This window comes from Calonectris borealis, chromosome 2, assembly GCF_964195595.1.
Source record: "Calonectris borealis chromosome 2, bCalBor7.hap1.2, whole genome shotgun sequence".
In the NCBI taxonomy this organism is placed as follows: domain Eukaryota; kingdom Metazoa; phylum Chordata; class Aves; order Procellariiformes; family Procellariidae; genus Calonectris; species Calonectris borealis.
In genome coordinates this window covers 9,599,652-9,620,066 of record NC_134313.1, presented here as the reverse complement: position 1 = coordinate 9,620,066, position 20,415 = coordinate 9,599,652, and the positions used below count along the sequence as shown (strand labels likewise).

Here is a 20,415-nt window from a genome sequence, read left to right as displayed (position 1 = left end):
TCTGTTATTATTTAGCTAATTATCCTGAGCCCATTTGTCCAACAACCTTTGCACAAGTGAGGGTGAATTCTCGTAATTCCTGGTGCAAGTAAATGCTAACTGACGATCATAAGAGGTGGACAAGCAAGAATTGATACTCTGGAACCAAGGAAGTAACATTTCTGATACGTTTTAGGTCGAGGATCTTGCATGTAATCAGTACCAAAAAGCTTGACTAACATGCTTAATGGTTACACTGATCTTACACCTGGAGGATGAGGCGCAAGGAGCTGAGCTGCTTCCCGTCGGACACTTGGCTTATTAAAGCGTGGGGTGCAAGTGGGAGTGAAAGCAAAAGGTCAGAAGCAATTGACTCTGACCCTCAATTCCCTTCAGTCAGTGGAGCTGCGGCCATCGTGGTTTTCACTTCATAAATAACCACGATATGAATTGTATTTACTCCTAGTGCTGCAGCGCTTGGAGGCCTGACTCTTGCCTGTCCCCTCAGCGAGCTCTCTAGAAACACCAAAAAAATTGTACTTCTGATACAGAGCACGGAGTCCAGTTGCACCACAGTGCAGGTGAGAGCCGGCGCTCTGGCCAGGGTCAATTTGCAGGTTGATTTAACCAAGCCCCCCCCCAGGGCCTCTCCGATGAGCGGGCTCAGAAGTGCTCCCTGGAGCGGGGACGAGAACCGGCTGAGGGACCCGCCGGGGCAGTTCCAGGCGAACGGGCCTCTTGCGGTTTTCTTAGAAGCGTCGTATGCGTCACTCGCCCGATTTCGTGGCCGGTCTACCGGCGCATGAGTGAGCCCATCCGCCCGCCGGCCGCTATAAAAAGGCGGGTGGAGGCTCCGTGCGGTGCGCAGGGCTGCCCCACTGACAAAAGGGATGGAGCTCTCCCATCACAAGATGGGCTCCATCCCATTTTGCACCCTTCTTTGCTGCTTTGTTAGCATAGCAGCAGCCAACATATTTGGTAAGTACCCTTGTTCTTTTCCTTTGCTTGTGTCCAGCGGTGACTGTGCTCCTGTCATCTTCGCGCTGCTCTGTGTGTTATTCCAAGCAAGTATATAATGATCTTGAATCTCGCACGCTGCAAGCTTAGCTAGTTACGGTGTGCGGTGCAAACTGAGTTTGGGCTCCAGGTTAAATACAAAGGTATAAGGATCTTTAAATGGTCGGGGTTATCTGAGTTCAGTACACCTGGATTTTTTTTGGAAAAAAAAAGGTTTTCTGGAAGAACAAGCTGGGCTAGAGAAGGAGCTTGGGTAAAAAAAGGTGGTGCTGCAGGGATGTGAAGGTCCTAAGATTATATCTTCTACTTGTATATGTCATCATCTAATTTAGGCTTGAACCTTAAGATAGTGGATAGCCTGAGTGCCGTCCCCAGTTCTTTGGTCTGAGTTTGATAGTCCTGCACAACAAGCAATTTGAATCACTCAATTAATCTCTTAACTCGGATGTCTTAGTAGACCTCCTCTAGCACTGTACACAGGGATCTCCACACATCCCAGAGCAACTGCCTCAGAGTCACGTTTGAGATGAAAATGGTGAGGTTTGCCTACATGTGGATGTCTATAGGTGAGCTAACCTAAAATCCCTTTACAGTCTCGTGAAAATTTTCACGTGGGCTTAAGGGGACACAGTAAAAACTCACAGAAGTCATTGAGAGATCTTAGGTGCACAGAAACCACCTGTGGTTAAAAAAGTCCCTGAGCTGCAAATTATTGGAGGCTGAAAAGTATTCAGAATACTTATGATGTATTTGCACTACTATGTGTGGTCACACTCAGACCAAATACTGGATTACGTGATCCTTAATCTAAATCGCTGTAGCTGTGGTTTTGTTTGTTTGCTGTATTTTTATAGAACTAGTCAATGGAATTGAAAGCATGATATTCATCAAATTTTGAGGATGGGGAAAGTGTCAGATCAACTAATCTGTTCTGTAAAAAAGAACCTACTGAATTTCATCATTCTCCTAAAACAGCATCCAAATGTGGGGTTGAATGCATTAAGAACTGAAGGATCAACTGTTTTCTTGCTAGGTGGCTTCAGTAGTTGATCACTTGCCCTGATAAAAATTGAGAAGTGCTCATAATATGAATTAGCCTGATGCTAACTCCTAGACATTGATTCTTTTTAGGTCTTTCACGAGATAAAGAAATACTTTTGGTGGAATAGTGAGGGACTTAGCTGCAATAAAGAATAAATACTCAGAAACATTAATAGTGATGTGTGTGGTTATGGCAAAGGGCTGTTCTGTGGTGATAGCCACAACTAACTCTGAGTACGCAGACTACCTCAGGCACCAGAAAACGATAGCTATACCAGTACAGAACAGAGCTGAAGCTAATTACATACAGGCCTGGGAAAGGGGTTCACGAGCATCTCCGTCATGAGCTTATCCTGCAGCTGGCAGCCCAGCGAGTTTGTTCAGTGCTTCCCTGTGCCGTCCCATGCAGAAATGCATGCAAGGAGCGACGGGGAAACAACCAGGGAGGACCTGTGAACCTGGGGCTTTCACCACGCAGCGTTGGCACTAACAGGTTTTGATAAGAACAGGCTTGTAGTGAAACCACCCTTACGTGTTTACCTTCTTGCTGCCTTCAGAGTACCAGACAGATTCCCAACCGTTACGTCCATGCGAACTTCAGAGGGAAAAGGCTTTTTCAGGAGGAGAAACCTACGTTCCTCAGTGCTCAGAAGATGGCCAGTTCAGGTAACTCATCCCTGCTGTTATTCTGCTGTTATGCGACATGACCTGTCATTATTAATGAAAGCTTTAGGTTCAGTTTTGAAGAGCTTCCGTATCGGTGGACTGGAGGGTGGGGGGTGCAGGAGACTGAAGGGGCTTCATTGAGCCATGTTGCAGATCCAGCCTCTCTTGACTGAACTCCGTGTTGCTGGAAATAATCTCTGGGTTACGAGGTCAATCTAATATTAATAGGTTAATCTTGGCAGCATTATTTGCATGTTAAATACTTGGTGCAGGTTGTTGTGGAATGCAACTGCTGTCTTCCTGCACGTGCTTATGGGCGCATGGTCTGTGATCGCTGTGCCAGCTGGCACAGCTGAGCCAAGCTGACTTGGAGAATTTATGCACCCTGCTCTAAGTGGCACAGTTGGGTTTCCTTTTAAAGGCAGTAAAGGAATTAAAGCACATGGAGAACAGTGGTTTAGAGAGCAGCTTGTTGCTTGAAGATGCGAGGAGTTAATGAGTTAAAGCTGAGGCTGAGGGGGAGTGAAAATCGTAACATTGTCTACTATTAGCTTACTGTTGTTGCCTAGAGTGGGGGACCTAGACCGTGCTAGACTTGACTTTAAAAATGTCTCAAAATGTGTGGTAATTCTCAAATACTGAGAATTGGGATTCTGACCAACCTGCTTGCTTCCTGAGTGACTTCAAGTCCCTTGTCCTGAAGACTTCAGAGAATTACTAGAATTAAGAGCTCCCATCAGGTAGACTTAGAGTCACCAGAAACAGCCCTTTCTGATCCAATTATTTGCGGTGTTAAAGTACTTGAACTTGTTTGGCTTGCTTTATGTCTTGGTTTATGTCCCATACTGACTGGGGACTCTGTCACTAACAACGTAAAATACGTTACTTGTGATCTCCTTCAGGACGGTTCAGTGCAGTAGGAATGGTCTTTCCTGTTGGTGTGTGGATGAGAATGGCATTGAGGTACCTGGCAGCAAACAGAATGGATATCCCGTATCTTGTAAGTCACAAGTTTCTATTTTTGTTCAGATTGGGTAAAGAGCCATTTAAATCTGCATTTGAACTGCTGAAATCAAGAATAGGTTTGCCCTGGACTTTGAGGGATTCTAGTTTGTTGTCATTTGCTGGGGTTTTCTAGTGGAAGTTCTGGAGTTTCTTTGGAGCTGATCGTGGAAACCTGGATGGTCTGTATTCATGAAGGTCACAGTAATGTAAATCATGAATGCAAGATCAACTTAGTGTATTGTGGTGGGTTTCTGTTCACCAGTTTTCATGACCTCAAGTCCACCAGTGTCCTTATGCCACTTGGGTGGCAGAATCAGAACTTGCAGCTCTGAGAAAACTCAGATGTTGTCTTAATAAATGATTCAGTGCCCAACAAGTACCTTCCTCCAGCAGTGCCCCTCTCTGGTACCACAGGTTTATCCTTTTGCCAGCTGCAAAAGCAGAGGATCTTGGTCAGTCGCTACATCAACAGCAGCAGCATCTCCTACATCCCTCAGTGCCTGGATTCAGGGGCATTTGATCCGGTGCAGTGTGACACGGAGCTGGGTCAGTGCTGGTGTGTAGATCCAGAAGGAATGGAGATTTATGGCACCAGGCAGAGAGGAAAGCCAACGCAGTGTAAGTAAAATTCAACAAAACAGTGGGTTTTGTAGAGTGGGAAGGTTTGGTGTGAATGAAAGGCGGTCGATAGGAGCTTGGACACTGCAGCCTACACTTATCCTACAGAAATATAGGTGCTTTACTGAGGAATTTAAGTCTCTGTTTCCTTTCGTTCTAAAGAGAGTATGAGGTACCTAGGTGTCCATATTCAATGTAATGAATCTAACTCCCTTCCAAACCATGGGATGGCTACTCAGCTGTTCCTGGGAAGTTAAAACACCAGTAAACATTACTTTTTTTTCCCCGTCAGGTCCGGGCAACTGTGAGATCCGAGACCGTCGCATTCTGCACGGATTTGGGGAGAAGAGCCCACCACAGTGCTCAGCAGATGGAGAGTTTCTGCCCGTCCAGTGCAAGTTTGTCAACACTACAGACATGATGGTTTTTGATCTCGTTCATAGTTATAACAGGTAAGAGTGTAGGTTTCTGAAACAGGGGGGCAATCCTGCATACCTCTTCAAGTCAGTGTCTTACCGCATTTTTTTTTCCACATGAAGCCCTTCTTCTGTGATGTTATTTTCTGTTAGCGAATGGACCAAGTAAAAAACTTTTTCTTCTGAATTAAATTTTCTCATTTAGAAAAACCTGATTTTCCATCCCTGCAGTCTAATCAGCGTGTGGATACCACATTGCGATCTGTATTTGGAAAAGTAGCCAGGGCTACCTTTCAGACAGAAACACAACAGCAAATGAGATAAATGCTGAAGGGAGAGAGGAATTCAAATGTATATATGAGGTAGAAAAGATCATTCCATATGGGAGATAAAAACAGATGGACAGACAGACAAGTGGCAACATGCAAAGAGCAAGTTCCATGAGAGAGTGGGAAACTCTCGTCCATTTAGGCAGAGCAGGGCTGTTCTCACAGGTGAACCAGCAAGCGATGAAGGGGCGTGCTGACATACAGACTGGCTTCGGGTGGTTGGAGCGGGCTGGGGAAGACTTCAAAACTTTGGATCAAATGCTTATCTGTGGGAGCAAGAAGCCATTGTCCTGTGGAGTAGCTGGGAATTAATGCTCAGGTGGAGAAATAAGGGATGGACAAGGGGAACCACAGGGAGAGGAGCTCATTTTGGTGCAGATGTTCAGACACCCCAGAGAAACCTTTTGGTCTCTTGTGAAGCGCCGTTATCTTGGCATCTCAGACAACATATTTCTCCGGTGGAGGGCAGTGGAGTAAATGTAATGTCTCATTCTGACTTGGCTCTGAAATGGCAAAGGCATTTCATTGTAAATGTCAATGTTGCCGTTTTGAGGGTTTTCCTTTTTAATATAAGCAAAACTGAAAGGCAGGCCCAAATGCAGAGTGCAAATTTGTCAGAGCTTTGGGAGAGGTTATTTTGACAAGAGCGAAGTAATTTCACTGTTTTGTTTGTTGGCCCGTGGAAATTCTGAAAGAGCAATTACAGAGGAGAAAGCAGTGCTTTAAGGTAACATTTTTTTTCTCCTATTGGGAGATTTGTCTGCAAAGGCCTGCGAGATTGGGCTTTTCTTGTGTCTGTGTCATGTAATTAATCACAGCAGGATCATTTCACTCCCAGCTGTCTACTTTCTAATTATGGCATTGACTTAACCCATTACCATCATATCTGAGTATCTCAGTTCATGAATATATTCATTTTCACACTATTCCTGCCTGAAATGTCATTATCCTGGCCCATCAACAGGAGGCCAGAATAGAGAGTTGAAGGGATGAATTCCACAGCAAAGAATTATAGCAGAACAGGGATTTAAACCCATATTTTATGTCCATGTGGAACCAGTGGACCAACTTTCTTTGGTTCCACAGACTGATTTTTGAAATCTAGACATGTCAGACTAACTCCCTTTCCAAATTGTTTCCTTACACCTTTATAAATATTCCAGAATAAATCAGTATGTTAAAAAAGATAAATGGAGAAATTCAGAAACTTAGAGCTAAGACTTTCCCAAGAGGAAGACTTTTGGAAAGAAAGATGAGCCCAAATTTCCTGCCTCACCCTGGCGACTTGGCTGCTGTGACTTATTTTATATGGACTGTGCCCGGGTCCTGCTTGGGTGAGCGGCCATGGAGAAGGCCCTGTAGCAGACTGGGGAGAAAGATCAAAAAATCAGAAGTCGAGGAGGATCTTTTTACTTTCTTGTTATAATTTTCATCAGGCTGAAGAGCTTGTGTCTGTGTCTTTATCCCGGCTCACTGGACGTTCTGCCCTATTATGTATTATTTTGTTGGCAGTGGAAAAAAAACTGATTTGGTTTTCTCCCTCTGTTTCTGAGTAGTCAATGAGAAAGGCAGCTATAACTTGAGCTGCACATAGAAACATAGAAGGGTTTACTTGCAAACCTGCTTTTGAAGATCAGTAATGAGTTATCTTTGTTGGAAGCCAAGAGCAGAGACTCACAGTTGGATGAAAAGGTCAACAACCTCACATTTATTTACTTTCCCATATTTTTGAGTGCAAGCGTTCTTGTTGAAACACATGGATACACTATAAATTTATCCATGACTTAAATGTAGTCATCTTTCCTTCAGCCGTTGTTTTGGACTGGGTCTGATAGGCGAGGTACTCTGTATTATCACTTCTCATCTCGGGGGCTGTGATTAAAAAGAGGCTGAGATAAGAAAAGAAGCGGTAGGAAGTGAGTTTTCCAAGTAAGGTGAGAAAAGTTCTGTTCTCTTGTTTGTGTGGGCCTAATTTATATCCGTTTGTACTTTATTTAGCTGTACTCTCAACTTGGAACAAAAATACCCAGAATGACAGGATATGACTACACATCTGCCCCATATAAAAGTAGTATAATTATGCATGTGACTTCTTAACGATGAGGATGAAAGAAAGCAGCATGTAGAATTCTTTCATTGCATCCTGTTTCACTCAGCTAGATGTTGAGATGCTGAGGTGGTGAGCTCCAAGGACATGAGCAGTGCAGAGGTCTGCCTTTGAATATAAGGGCATTGCCCTCCTAAGAAGAGAAAAGATCATTTTCCTGATTGGGCAGTGGCCAGTGCATGGTAATTCAGGGCAGCAGAAAGCTCTTGAAATGCCCCAAGCCATTTATATCCTTGTGTACGTAGAAGAACATAGAAAGATGGCATTTAGCTGTTTATATCTTAAATTGCATTGATTCAATGCTGACAGAAGTCCCTTTGTGCCCTGAAATATGACATTTCGATTGCTTTTAGCATGCCAGTGTCAGGTGGAGGGGGTCAGTGGGCTTTTAATTTGAAGACGTGGGAGAGTGCCAGAGCGAAGCAGTGCTACGCAGGGATGTGCAAGCTCTGAGACAGGAGCACAGCCCCGGGGTTACCAGCCCCTTCCTCTGCCAGGGGTTGCTGTTGCTTCGTGTTGCTTCCCAAGTAACTAGCGATAGGACAAGAGGAAATGGCCTCAAGTTGCGCCAAGGGAGGTTTAGATTGAACATTAGGAAAAATTTCTTTACTGAAAGAGTGGTCAGGCCTTGGAACAGGCTGCCCAGGGAAGTGGTGGAGTCACCATCCCTGGAAGTATTTAAAAGACGTGTAGATGAGGCCCTTAGGGACATGGTGTAGTGGGCATGGTGGTGTTGGGTTGATGGTTGGACACGATGATCTTAGAGGTCTTTTCCAACCTGTATGATTCTATGATTCCCCAGCTTGTGCTTTGACGTACTGAGGGAGCAGTAACGGCTTCAGCTCTCCTGGCAAGAGGTGGCAGAGCTCTCAGGCAGACTCTTGAAGGTAGCAAAGGGCCATGGCTCCACTCCTCTCACCTGACCGCCGGCTCTGAGCCAGAGAAGGGCTTCGCTGCTTTTCTTAGGGGCGCTGCCGACTGCCCGTGCCATAGAGCAGCCCTGAGGCTGCAGGAGGGTGGCACTGGAGCTGAGGCTGGTCATAGCCCCACTTTCACAGAGTTGCTGTAAAGTGCTTTGGCACGTTAACCTGTTTCCCAGCTGATCATGGCCTAATCTACCATGACTCTTGCTAAGTGTCCTTCCTTGGTAAAAACCTATTTTGTGAATTCTCTGAATGTCTTGAGCACAAAATTCCATTTTCCTGTTGTTAGATTTTTCCCAAATGAGCCACATGCAGCTGGTACTCCAGACCTTCACGGTATTTCAGGGTAAGGGTATGTGTCTGTAAAATAATACGATTGTTTTGGAACTTGGCAAAATTCTTCTGCTGATCATATTGCCTGAATCTAGAAAACCTTATCTTCTGTTTGCTTGGAGAAACCCTAGAGCGTCTGTCAGCTAAGATCACATTTATTATGTTTTTTCCAATTCTGACCCTAGTAAGTTTCCTTCCTAAATCATTGCTTTGCTAGAATCTGGCTGCTGTTACTCCTAGAATATTATACTGGAAACCGGTGTCTCTGATCTCCAGAAGTAAGAGTCAATCTTACTTGTAACATGTTAAAACCCCTTTCTCCTGAATCTGTTCAGCTGTGCTCTCAAAATGAAAAACATTAGTGAAGTTTTTATCAGCTTTTGTGCTTAATTCAGTGCAGAAAGCGTATGTAGCATGTAGGGTAGAGGAAGCAACCTGTATGTTTAGGCACTCTGCCATTCTGTGCAGATTTGTGGAAGGAGCTAATGAATGGATGTTGTAATAACATTAAGCCAACGTCTGTCCATTTTTACACTTTTTGACAAGCTTTCAAAGATGAGAATAGAATTGAAAATGAGTGTTAGGTACTCATTTTCTTGGGTACTTGCTTAGGAAGAGTCAGAAATCTGTCTGAAGGGAGATCTTATTGTCCTGTGTTTGCTTAAAAAATGGTGCTTAAAGAAATGGCATTTAGGAGACTTGTTAGCCTGCTGAAACACCGATTTGGATCATGTCAGAGCCTGGTTGCCACAAGGAGACCGAAGGGCTTTGTAATGGCTTTGTGCTGTGCGGACATCCTTGCCGTACAAATTCGGGAGGAAAACACAGATGATGCTTTGTTGCTGTCGATGTGCCTCCCCAGGCTCTTCACAGGAGACTGCTTTTCCTTCCAGGCTCCCAGAGGCTTTCCAAACATTCAGCTCCTTGCGGAAGACGTTCCCGGAGGTCTCTGGGTACTGTTACTGCGCAGACAGCCTGGGGAGAGAGCTGGCAGGCACCGGTAAGTACCCTCCAGCATCTGATCCTTTAACTTGAGCGGGTTTGAATTCCCGAGGGAAATAACAACTATCGGTCTTCAGCTTCATTTGGGACTTCAGCTTCATTCTTATAAAGGGTAAGACCACTGTGACCAGTGTAGTGCCCATAGGAAAGACTGGAGCTCACTGGCGAAATCCCACCCCTAGGAGCAGCGCTTCAGTCGGGAGCAAATGGCGTTGCTGCCCGGGAGCAAATCCTGTCCTTTCTGGGATGGTGGAATAGGATTTCTGAATACCCAACCTCTGTCTACACTAGAAAGCTGCCTCGTATTTAACAAGTCCAATTAGCAAATGCAGGGGAATATAAAGGGCCTGGAGAGTGAAGTATTTTCTGCTTGCTCAGGTAGAATCATGCAAAGGTTTGGGTTAGAAGGAACCTTTAAAGGAATAGAATCATAGAATCATTAAGGTTGGAAAAGACCTCTAAGATCATCGAGTCCAACCGGCAACCCAACACCACCATGCCCACTACACCATGTCCCTAGGTCATCTAGTCCAACCCCTCTGCCATGGGCGGCAACATCAGATGGTCCTTCCTTTTCTCTCATAGCCTCAAAATACCTTTTGGGCATGTTAATAGTTGATGGGACACTTTAGAAGAAAGAATGTTTTTTCCAACAAGGAGGAATGAGGAGCTTTAGGACTTCCAGCTCCTCTTCCTTAGACGCTGTGGTTTTAAAAATTAAAACAAAGATGACAACTTCAACATTTAATTCCCACAAGGGTGAGAAGTTCTCAAAAAATTCATGCGCTCAGGGAAACTACTGTGCATCTTTTTTTTTTTTTTTTTGGTATACAACCAAAATGATTGGGAATTGTTTTTTAGCAACATCAGTTTCTAAAATTCCACCAATTACTCTACTGCAGACTGAACCTAACAAAACCACAGCACAGTGCCGCAGTTCCTTCTGCTTGTTTTGGTAGATATCAAGACACGAAGCTAATGACTGGGCACTCGGCAGTGGGTTATGTGGTGTGGTGCATTAGGGTTATGTGGTATAAGTTCACATTTGGCCTGCTTAGAGGACTGGTTTTCTTTTTCCCGATAGGCTTCCAATTCTGCTACTCTGGTGTAAAGCAGGTGACTTCAGTCTTAAAACCAGGCTCTGTGCTAAAAGCCTCTCTTTCCCAGGCCTGGAACTGCTGCTCGAGGAAGTTTACGACACAATTTTCTCTGCGCTGGAGCCTGCCCGCATGTTCTCGGAGACCAGCATGTATCGGATCCTGCAGAGGCGGTTTCTGGGGGTTCAGCTAGCTACCTCTGGCAAGTTCAGATGTAAGTAGCACCAAGGTGACACCCTGTAAATAAGGTGACAATTTTGGAGATTATATGTGACAGCTGCCATTGGGAAGAGTCGTTCTAGGAGTCTCTTGCACTAAAAGCATATAATATCAGAGCTTCAGTGCAAGAATCAAGGTCCCTGAATTGCAGCTGACTTTTAATCTCTGGATTGTATATTCTTATCAGCAGATTGTCCCTGTCCTCTGATCTGCGCTTTCCCACGCACTTGAAGTTCGTGTTAGTTGAAAGCCCATGAACTCTCTGCATCTCTTGTCCTGAGATTCTGGAGATGGATCTGATGATTTATTAAATTAGAAGTCTGAGAAAATGCTCCCTAATTTATGGTGGTAGACTCAGAAATAGGAAGGATCTTACACTGGCCACAACACACTCGATCCCCAGGAGGCTACGCAAGAGTTTGTAGTGCCTTAGCCAGCAAGGCTGAACTTCTGCATCTGCCCTTGGGTCCGTTCCCTCCCCGGTCGGGGCAGGCAAATGGGGAGAGAGTTCCTCTGCCTACGGGCAGTGAACTCTGTAGGACAGGAGGTCAGGTACCTCCTTCACTCTCCTACACCAGAGCCCGAGAGAATTGCCTTGGCTGGGGGGACTTTGAACCCCCTGGTGTGATCCTTCATCCTCCCATCCAAATTCCTCTGACGTTGTTGTCCTCGCTAAGGAGTTGCATCACCAGAGATATTAAGCAGATACTGATGTAAGTCTTCTGGCCACATAGTCACACGGTTTTTCTATTTCTGGGACAAGCTGATCATTCTGGGGAGTCTGGAAAGCATCTTCCCCCTCCCACTGCACAGTGTTGTGCAATAAGCTCTGACTGCAGCTAGGGATGCAGCGGCTGTCGGCAGAGATGAAGCTGCAACAGCCACAAGATGGAGATGTGATCACGTTCCTCAGCCGCTGACAGGGGCTGCTTTGGTGACTTACCCAGATCTCACGCCACCACCTGAAGCCACACACGTTAGGAAAGTTGTCAGACTTCCATTGCTGGTTGCTCTGATGTGATGCTATTGCTGCCTCAACCTGATAGCTGAGTGTAGCTGGAAAGCTCTTGAAGGTGAGAAATGTTTAGGCTGTAGGATTGCAGGTTTATATAAACAGGGAAAATTTCTGTTGGAAGGGTGGTGTCTAGTATTGGAGAGATCATAACTCAGAAAATTTGCTTTATGGAGTTTTGGCTTCTCTGCCATTAAGGCCAGTTTGACAGGAATAGGGTCTTCAGATCCCTGCGGAGGGAAATGAAAGAAATTGGGTGGTCCCAGACCAAATCTCCACAGTCAGGTGCAGATCCTTTTGCAGGAGCAATGCCTTGTTCTCACCAGAAACACTGATCCTTATTTGCGTCTTGGTCTCCCAAGCTGTACATCTGTGTCTGTTGACCAGCTTTGCATTTGCATTGAGGGCCAGAGCTCACCTAGCCCCCAGCACGGCTGCCAGTAGATGCTGCTGCTCTGCCTACCCATGACTATGGCTGAAAAATGTGTTGAGGTTTTATTTTCTGTTTAGTTTTCAGAAATTATACCTACAGCAGAAAACCCTGGGGCCAATTCTCCAGGGGAAAAGAGGATGGAGAATTTGCGTTTTGGGCTGGTACTTGTAGTTTCACTGAAAACAGTCAGGAAATTAAACTTTATTTCTTATTTTCCCCCCAAAATAGTCAAATGATGGGCTCAAGCAGAGATGACTCTGAAACTTTAAGCTTTTCCTCCTTAACGCATACTGTTTTTCTTCCAGGCCCCTCAAAGTGTGAGGTTGAGCGGCACGCAGCCCGGCGTTACCAGCACGCCCACGTGCCGTCTTGTGATGCTGATGGGGGCTACGCGCCAGTGCAGTGTCAGCAGGGAGGACAGTGCTGGTGTGTGGATGCCAAAGGGCAAGAGGTCCAGGGCACAAAGAGACGAGGCCAGGCCCCGGCCTGCGGTATGTATGAGGTTTGGAAAAGGAAGAACAAGTACATCTTTTGTGTTCATTTACTCAGTCCAGTCTGTGTGCATCACTTTTATTTTTCTTGGAAAAATCAAAGGGAGATGGGGGCAACAATTCGATGGTAATGGTCAAAGTGTGGTGCAAATGCCAGCCGTTGTCCTTCGGAGCTTCCCCCAGCTGGTGTCTGCGAAAGGCCAGACTTGGTCTGTGGGAGATGTAGGAAGAAAACAGGAGCTAACGAGCACCGTTGCCTTGTAGATCCATGTATGCTCCAAATTCAAGCCAGGCCTGTTCACCTTCCCTCTCCAAACACTTCGTCCACTGCGGGAATTTTGTCTTTAGAAAGAAACCTGAAGGATCAGTTCCCTTCTTGGCTCTGACAGATTCTGGTGTTCAAAAACTGGGATCGAAAAACCTCCCTGGGGTTAAAAGCCCCATTCTTATAAGTTATTAAATATCATATTCCTTTTATTTTCCTTTATGACCTTTGTTTAGCCTTTTAGTTTTGCATACAGCAAGGCTTTTCTCTGCAGCCGTGGTATCTGTCTCTTGACTCCAGGGGCTGGGGCGTTAGGTCAGAATATCTGGGGTAATATAAGGAAGCCAGTGATGGTGGTTTTGGGTTTTACCTCCTCCTTCCTTTGGTGAAATGCTATGGAATTTCTAAGGCATCTCTCATCCTGAGCATTTTTTTCCCATCTCTGTCACTGCATATTTGGCCATGAAAATTGCCAAATCCAGTAAAAAAACCCCAAACTATTTGGAAAAGGTGTGTGGTTTGGGCTTTGAGAGATTTCATTAAGAATACACCATTAAATCAGTGTCCCAATTGAAAATGACAGCAGAAATGTCAAAGGGACGGAGGGGAGGAGGAAAGTTAAAAACCTTCACGCCGAAGCGCACTACCTAAATATTCAGGATTGCGCTGGAGGGCTGGGGGAGCACAAGCTCCTAACGCGGGGGCCGCCTTCGGGGAAGGTAATTGCTCTGTCTGCGAGACGCAGTCTTACCACGCAGATAGAGAAGGAGGAACCTACCCTGGGTGTCACGGCTGCAAGGCGCTCGGAGTGCTCTGGGCACCGACAGGCTTACTGTGAAATGAAAATGTTAGCATGCCTCCGAGGCTGGTCACCAAGGATATTGCAAGGGAACCCCTGAGAGGCCTCGCCATATCTTGAGACTGGTTGTTTTCTCTTCGAATGTGCTTTGCTGAGCCCTCCTGATGATTTTTTTTTTTTGGGGGGGGGCGAGGGCGGAGGGCAATGACTTGAGGCGGCTTGCAGCTTTTATTGGCGGACTCAGGAAATCTAAGCAAGGAACAATTTCTGCAGAGGTTTTGCAGACGAACTCCTGAGAAGGTATTTCATGAGGATATAGCTGTATGCCATGTGCGTGTCTCCAGTTCTGCTCTGGTTTATTTCTCTTTAATATCTTCGACTCTCACACTCAGCAGCGTGAACGCTGGAGGAGGCAGAGATGTAGGTGTGGGCAGCACGTCGGGTACTCGCGTGACCTGGGGCACCAGGCAGTCCTGATAGGGACGTGCTCCTTTTCAGACCTTTACAGTAAATTCACTCCAGCAGCGCTTTTCTGTTTATTCCTTCTCACTCTGCTTTGACTGGATTCAACAGTGGGTAGGAGGGGAGAGCTTTTAAAGACCACGATCCTACATTTGTTTCATATTAGCATACTTGTGGGATTGTGGCTCACACTAATTTACTGGTCCCCAGAGGAATGTTCTTCATCCCTCTTACCAAGAGCCAATACTGAAAACAGAAGGGGCCCGTCCTCCAGAAAATGCCTTTACAAAGGAGCCACTGTGAGGGACCCTGAGGCCCTGCCAGGACCTGCGGAGCAGGACAAGGGTGCGAAAGGAGGAGTAAGAGAGACACTGATCACAGAGCCTCAGATTACTTGCTAATCTATTTTAGCAGCTTTAAAGATTTCCAGCTTTTATCCTTACTGTTAACAGGATTTATGACTGCTTTATCATATTGGCTGAATGTGGAATAAATGGGGATGGGGCGGGGAGCCCAAGGGAGGCCATGCTGGAGCAGACCAAAGCTGTTTTTCCACCATCCTGTCCCCTTCAGGGACAGCAGTGGTGCTTAGGGAGAAAGCGTGAGAAACATGGGAAATGCATATAGATTCCATATATCCTCCCTGTTGCCTGCAGGTTAGGGAGTCCCCAGACTGGAGGCTGAACCCAGATCATCGTGTTCAGCACTCCTCCATAGAGCCATCTTCCAGGGATTTGCCTAATTGCTCTTTAACCTTTTATCCTTCCTAGCATCCTCTGGCAATAAATTTCATTCTAATTCCTGTACTGTGAGAAATACCGAATAATAATTGTCTATTGTGAATGATGTGGAGAATCCTGATTTTAAAAAACCTTTATCATATTTTTTTTGCCAAAGCTGAATAGTCTTTCTTACTGGAAAAGCTGTTCTGTCCTCAGAATATTTTTGCATCCCTTCCCTATAATTCTGCTGCTTTTCAAGGAAAGGTAACCATGTGGCACATGATTCAAGCTGCTGCGTGCATTCCAGAGATCCAGTCAGTGCCATAACCATCCTGTCTGTGTCTTTATATATACTAAGTCTTTCCTTTTTTGATGTCTTTTGAGCCTTAAGCTGACATTTTCAGAGGTCCTTTTTCAGTGATGATTGCATCCTAACTCGGAGGCACTGCTGTCTGTGTATGAACATAGAGAAGGGACTGGATGCAGACACACCTATGACAGAGCTTGGCCCAGGTTATGGGTGGCCAGGGACACTGTCGGTACCCTCAGTACCCTGACATTTGACTATTTTTGTTGAAATTTTGTATTTTTTTCCTTTAGAGCTCATTTGTGAATGGCATCTGGTCCTTAGCACTCTATTACTGCTAATTTTAACAATTTCTTTTCAAACCTCTTGTAATGAACGCTTCACTATGAAACTGAAGATCTAGGTAGGAAGCCTCCATAAATTCCTCATTAATGGGCATTGGTTAAAATAACTTTCTGTTTTTCTGCAGTCTATTTCTCTTTCTTAGGTTCACATATTGTGCCTGGATCATCGGAGATTTTCATTAAAAGCAGGCATCCTACCAGACAGTTAACATATTTGGAAAAGACTTTATTCGTTCTTTCAGCCATAGGAACAGGAATGAGGATTTACATGATTTACGTTGGGAAACAATAGAACCAGAAAAAGACTACAGAGCAGACAACTCAGACGTGGTGAAGGAATGTTTCCTTTCACTTTGTGTCTTGACTGAAGAATTTTAATTATAGACCATATTCAACAACAGTTCAAATTTCCTTATCAATGTGCGTGATGTATAGTTGAGGAACTAGAGACAGGTTAAACTACAATTTTATGTGGTTTCTGCCAAGACTGCTTGAAAGATAGCCATAGAGTTACAGCTTTTGGAGTTCCAAAATTTGCATTTTTTTTTTAATCTTTGTCTAGGTGAAGAACAAATGTGCATCTCTGAGAGACGACGGGCCTTGTCAAGGATCTTTTATGGCCCTGCTGGGTACTTCAGTCAGCCCAATTTGTTTTCTGTGCCAAATATGCAGTTGGAAAAAATAGCTGGCTTCTCAAGACCCTGCCCTCCCTCCTTCAAAGAGCTGTTTCTAGACTCTGGATTGTCGTCCCCTGTTGCACAAAGCCCGTATGTCAGCCAGATTCCTGGGCTAGAAACCACCCTTAGTGAAGCCATCACAGGGTTGTTCCCATCAAGGGAACTGGCTCAAGTGGCACTGCAATTTGCTGCCAATCCAAAGCGTTTCCAAGAAAACCTCTTTGGAGGAAAGTTCTTGAAGAATTTAATCCAGTTTAACTTCACAGGGGCACTTGGCACTAGTGGGAAATACAGCATTGGCCATTTTTTCCCACAGGAGGGTGTGGCAGAAAGGGATAATGGCCAAGGCCTTCTGGAATCAGCTGAGGCATTTTCATTGGAGGTATCAAAGGGGAGCTCCATTTTGAGTAAACCCCTTGTAGGCAGCTTTGGCCGCACAGTAATTCTACAGGACAATCAGAATATGATGAAATTCCTTTCCTCTCTTCTGGAACTACCAGAGTTCTTCACTTTTCTTCAACAAGTGATTTCTGTCCCCAAAAGCGTTGCTGAAGATTTAGGTGAAGTTGTGAAACTAGCATTAGGTTCCGAAGACTGTGGTGAGGAGCCAAGGGACCTGTTTGTTCCAACATGCACCAAGGAGGGGAGGTACGAGGAAGTTCAATGCTATGCAGGAGAGTGCTGGTGTTCGGACACTTCAGGTAAGGAAGTTCCAGGCTCAAGAGTTCAAGGCAAACGTCCAAGGTGTCCCACTAATTGTGAGAAGCAAAGGAGAAACCTGCAAAACCTGAAGCAAAGCCTGCCTGCGGGATCAGATCTTTTTATTCCTTCTTGTACCAAGGATGGAGACTTTCTGCCACGTCAGTGTTATGGGACGAATTGCTTCTGTGTTGATTTGAATGGCAAGACTATTCCAGGAATAAGGGGAAACGCTGGAAAGCCGATGCAATGTAAGTCCTAGGGACTGGGAATTTAAAGATGCTTCCTTATTGTGTTGAAATTTTGTGATTCTTTCTTCATATCTGATTATATCTGGAAATGTATGGATGATGTATACAAACAATATTGTCCCCTAACAGGACAGCGAGTCAGCCCTACAGTTGCAGGGGAATAGTGGGAAATACAGTGTACGTAAACCTTGATATCCCAAGTCTTAACGATGGTCCCCTCTTCTTTCAGTGGGTTAGGGTAGGCACACTCAAAACAGAGGAGCCTGAGGTGTTGCCTTGTTGAAGAGCATGTCATTGGCATCTGTCTCTACTTAAGTGTGTAGCTAGTGTGTATAACATCTATGATGCCCATGAGACCTGGAGCATCTGTGTAACCGACTGACCCATGCCAAGTGAAAAAGGCCTTTTACTTCCAGGACCAAGTCACCTGGGCACGGTCACCGGCTCATCCTTGTCCTGAGAACTGAAGAACTTCAGTGCCTTAAACCATGAACTTTTTAGTCTTTTAGCTCAAGAATATATCCTCAACTTGGTAGGATGTCACAGGAGTCCAAACATAGGAGAGGGATTCAAAGGCTAATAGATTTCTCATAAGGTCACGCAGTCAGGCCAGAAAAGTGAGTCGCAAATAACTTGTCAGACATCAATTTGGCGTTGCGACTTGCTTATAGACTATGAACTGCTGCTTCTGCCCTTCTCGTAATGTAATACAAAGGAAGAAGAAAGCACATAGGCCAGGGGTATTTGTCTTTCAAGCTCCTGTGAACTGAAAATGGCACATCAACAGGGAGAACAGACCAAGAGAAGAGCCTGCTTCTCATTTTGGAAGGAATAGCAGAGTATCCAGCAGATGATAGTGGTACATAGTGAAGGAGCTCCTTTGAATAGCAGTTTACAGAAGTAGTGGGGAATTTATTACAATGATCTGAATTGGTAGGGGATTTATATCTAGCAACCCATCTGTAGTGCAATCAAAAATAAAAAGGTTCATAATTCTCTGGTGCTCAAAAGGGGAAGAGCTCCTATATCTTGCTAGCTTTGTAGAGCTGCTTGGTGGCAAAATGAAATTTGGCTCTGGAGACAGCAGAAAAGGCTTCCAAAACAAACTCACTCCACCATTTTGAAGGATGATATTTTTATATTCAGCTGCAATATTCAGTAGAGAACAGGAAGAGAGGACAACAGAATCTGAAAATTCTGGTTAGATCCAAGGGGAAATAAAATCAGTATTATCTTACTATTCAGATGGTTGCTTTTGCAAGGATTGGCTGAATAAGAATTAACTGCCAGATTACCAAGTGTATCTGAACATACTCAGTTGGTGTGAACAGATTCAGGAAGGCATTTAGGGGCATCAAGCACCTGTCCCACCCAGGAAGAACTACGGGCACCTAATGTGCTCAAATATTTTAAAAAATCATATCTATATGCATCTTTCAGTGCTCGCATGCCTTTGGAAATCTTACCCTGGTTCAGCATGGGAGCTTAATAGCACTGGCCCTCTTAATAACAAGGCAGAAATATTCTTGTTAGTATTGGGATAAGTGACAAAGTTTTAGTAATGGTGTTACAGTACTAGGGGGCAGGGGATATTGTATATCTTCAGTGCATTCATAAGACATGCTATGCATGTGTTTCTTTTCCCCAGGCCCAAGTTCTTGCCAAGTAACAGCTGGTCAGGAGTTCCTAAAGGCTGTGAAACTCCTGTTGTCAGATCCAGGCGCCCTGGCTCAGCTCTCCAGCATTTACCTCCCGCAGTGCGATGCTGACGGTGCCTGGAGGCCGGTGCAGTGCAGTGGACCTTCTGAGCAAGCCTTTGAGTGGTACGAAAGGTGGATTGCAGAGAACAATGAAGGCAAACCCCTGCCCCTTGCTAATCTATTTAACATCATAACTGGATATAAAGAGGCATCTTCCAAAGGCTTTTCAGCTTTTATTAAAGCTTTGTATGAGGCTGGGCACCAGAATGTCTTCCCAGCATTCACCACGTATTCCTCCTTCACTGATCTCCCACCTGAAGTGCTGGAAGGAAACGTGACCTATGCATCTGAGAACATTTTACTGGATCCATATACATTCTGGCAGCTTCTGAATGAGCAATTGACCTATTACCCAGGACCCTATACTGATTTCAGCGCTCCATTAAGCCACTTTGAACTTCGTGATTGTTGGTGTGTTGATAGCAAAGGAGAAGAGCTGCAAGGAACAAAGACAGAAGTGAACCAGGTCCCAGCATGTAAGTAACAGAATTTCTGGCACATAAGTAGCAGTGTTTCTGGTCTTTGCTTTTATGCCACAAGAGGAAAGTCTTTCAAGTGCTGTGAGGTATGAGACAATGACTTGTCAGAAAGTTCATCAATACTGCCATTGTTGCTGGCCGCCAGAGGTGGGGTAACTCATTTTTGGTAAATAAGTGTGTCTCAACTTTGGGAATAAGGAGGGCTAAAGTTCCATATCAAGTTTGTGTAGATTTTATAATTTGGAATTTGGACATATAATGCTTTTGCAGAAGATACTTAACCAGACCGCAAAGGACACTTTGAAGTTAGAAACAGTGTGTGAAGAGTTGTATGGAAAACTCATGATTACACTATGATGTAAATGACTTTCAATAATGCCTTAAAATGAGGCAAGAGGAATTTTCTTTACTGTTTCTTACTATGCAGTCAAGAGTAACAGATATCCCCTAGAAGTCACTAGGAGAAGAGTGAGGCCAGCACTGAAGTTTGGTAAGCCCTCTGTCTAGACATCTCCACCAAAGCGTCTTTGGGGTTACTTCAGCAGATGACCTATATTATAAATGTAGTCACTAAAACCATTCTCATCACATAGTAATTTTCCAGCTGGGAGGAAAAGACAGGACAATGAATGGCAAACTTCCAAATGGGCAAGGAGTGCTGGAGATGCCAGTCCTGTGGGCAAATGGGGAATAAAGGGGACAAAGCAGATTAGCAGAGAGTTGTTTTAGCGGAGAAGCTTTCACTGAGCTGGTTCAGTGTGTTGAATTGCCATATCTGAATCAGTAGATATATAGAGGACAGGCCAAGTGTCAGGTGCCACTCGGGATCCAAGGGATATACCTTCAGTTTCCTTTCTCACTCTTTTTTCTGATTATCCACTTTTTTATGACAGTGACTGAGGACAGTTCTGTGGGGATGTATAACTTCATTTGTAACCGATGATGAGGAGGTAACTTAAAAA

At 44.8% G+C, this 20,415-nt stretch overlaps 1 protein-coding gene across 1 annotated transcript in view; it reads left to right on the top strand.

Annotated features, from left to right (window-relative positions):
• The first annotated feature begins 773 nt into the window (after positions 1-773).
• TG (thyroglobulin) overlaps positions 774-20,415 on the top strand; it is a 162,497-nt gene continuing 142,855 nt past the window's right edge. Inside the window, exons 1-10 of the mRNA XM_075141138.1 lie at positions 774-957; positions 2,595-2,703; positions 3,606-3,703; positions 4,123-4,326; positions 4,619-4,778; positions 9,328-9,434; positions 10,604-10,747; positions 12,503-12,688; positions 16,150-17,214; positions 18,863-19,450. Coding sequence (XP_074997239.1) covers positions 870-957; positions 2,595-2,703; positions 3,606-3,703; positions 4,123-4,326; positions 4,619-4,778; positions 9,328-9,434; positions 10,604-10,747; positions 12,503-12,688; positions 16,150-17,214; positions 18,863-19,450 — 2,749 coding nt within the window. The 5' untranslated portion in view covers positions 774-869. The remainder of the gene's footprint in view (positions 958-2,594; positions 2,704-3,605; positions 3,704-4,122; positions 4,327-4,618; positions 4,779-9,327; positions 9,435-10,603; positions 10,748-12,502; positions 12,689-16,149; positions 17,215-18,862; positions 19,451-20,415) is intronic.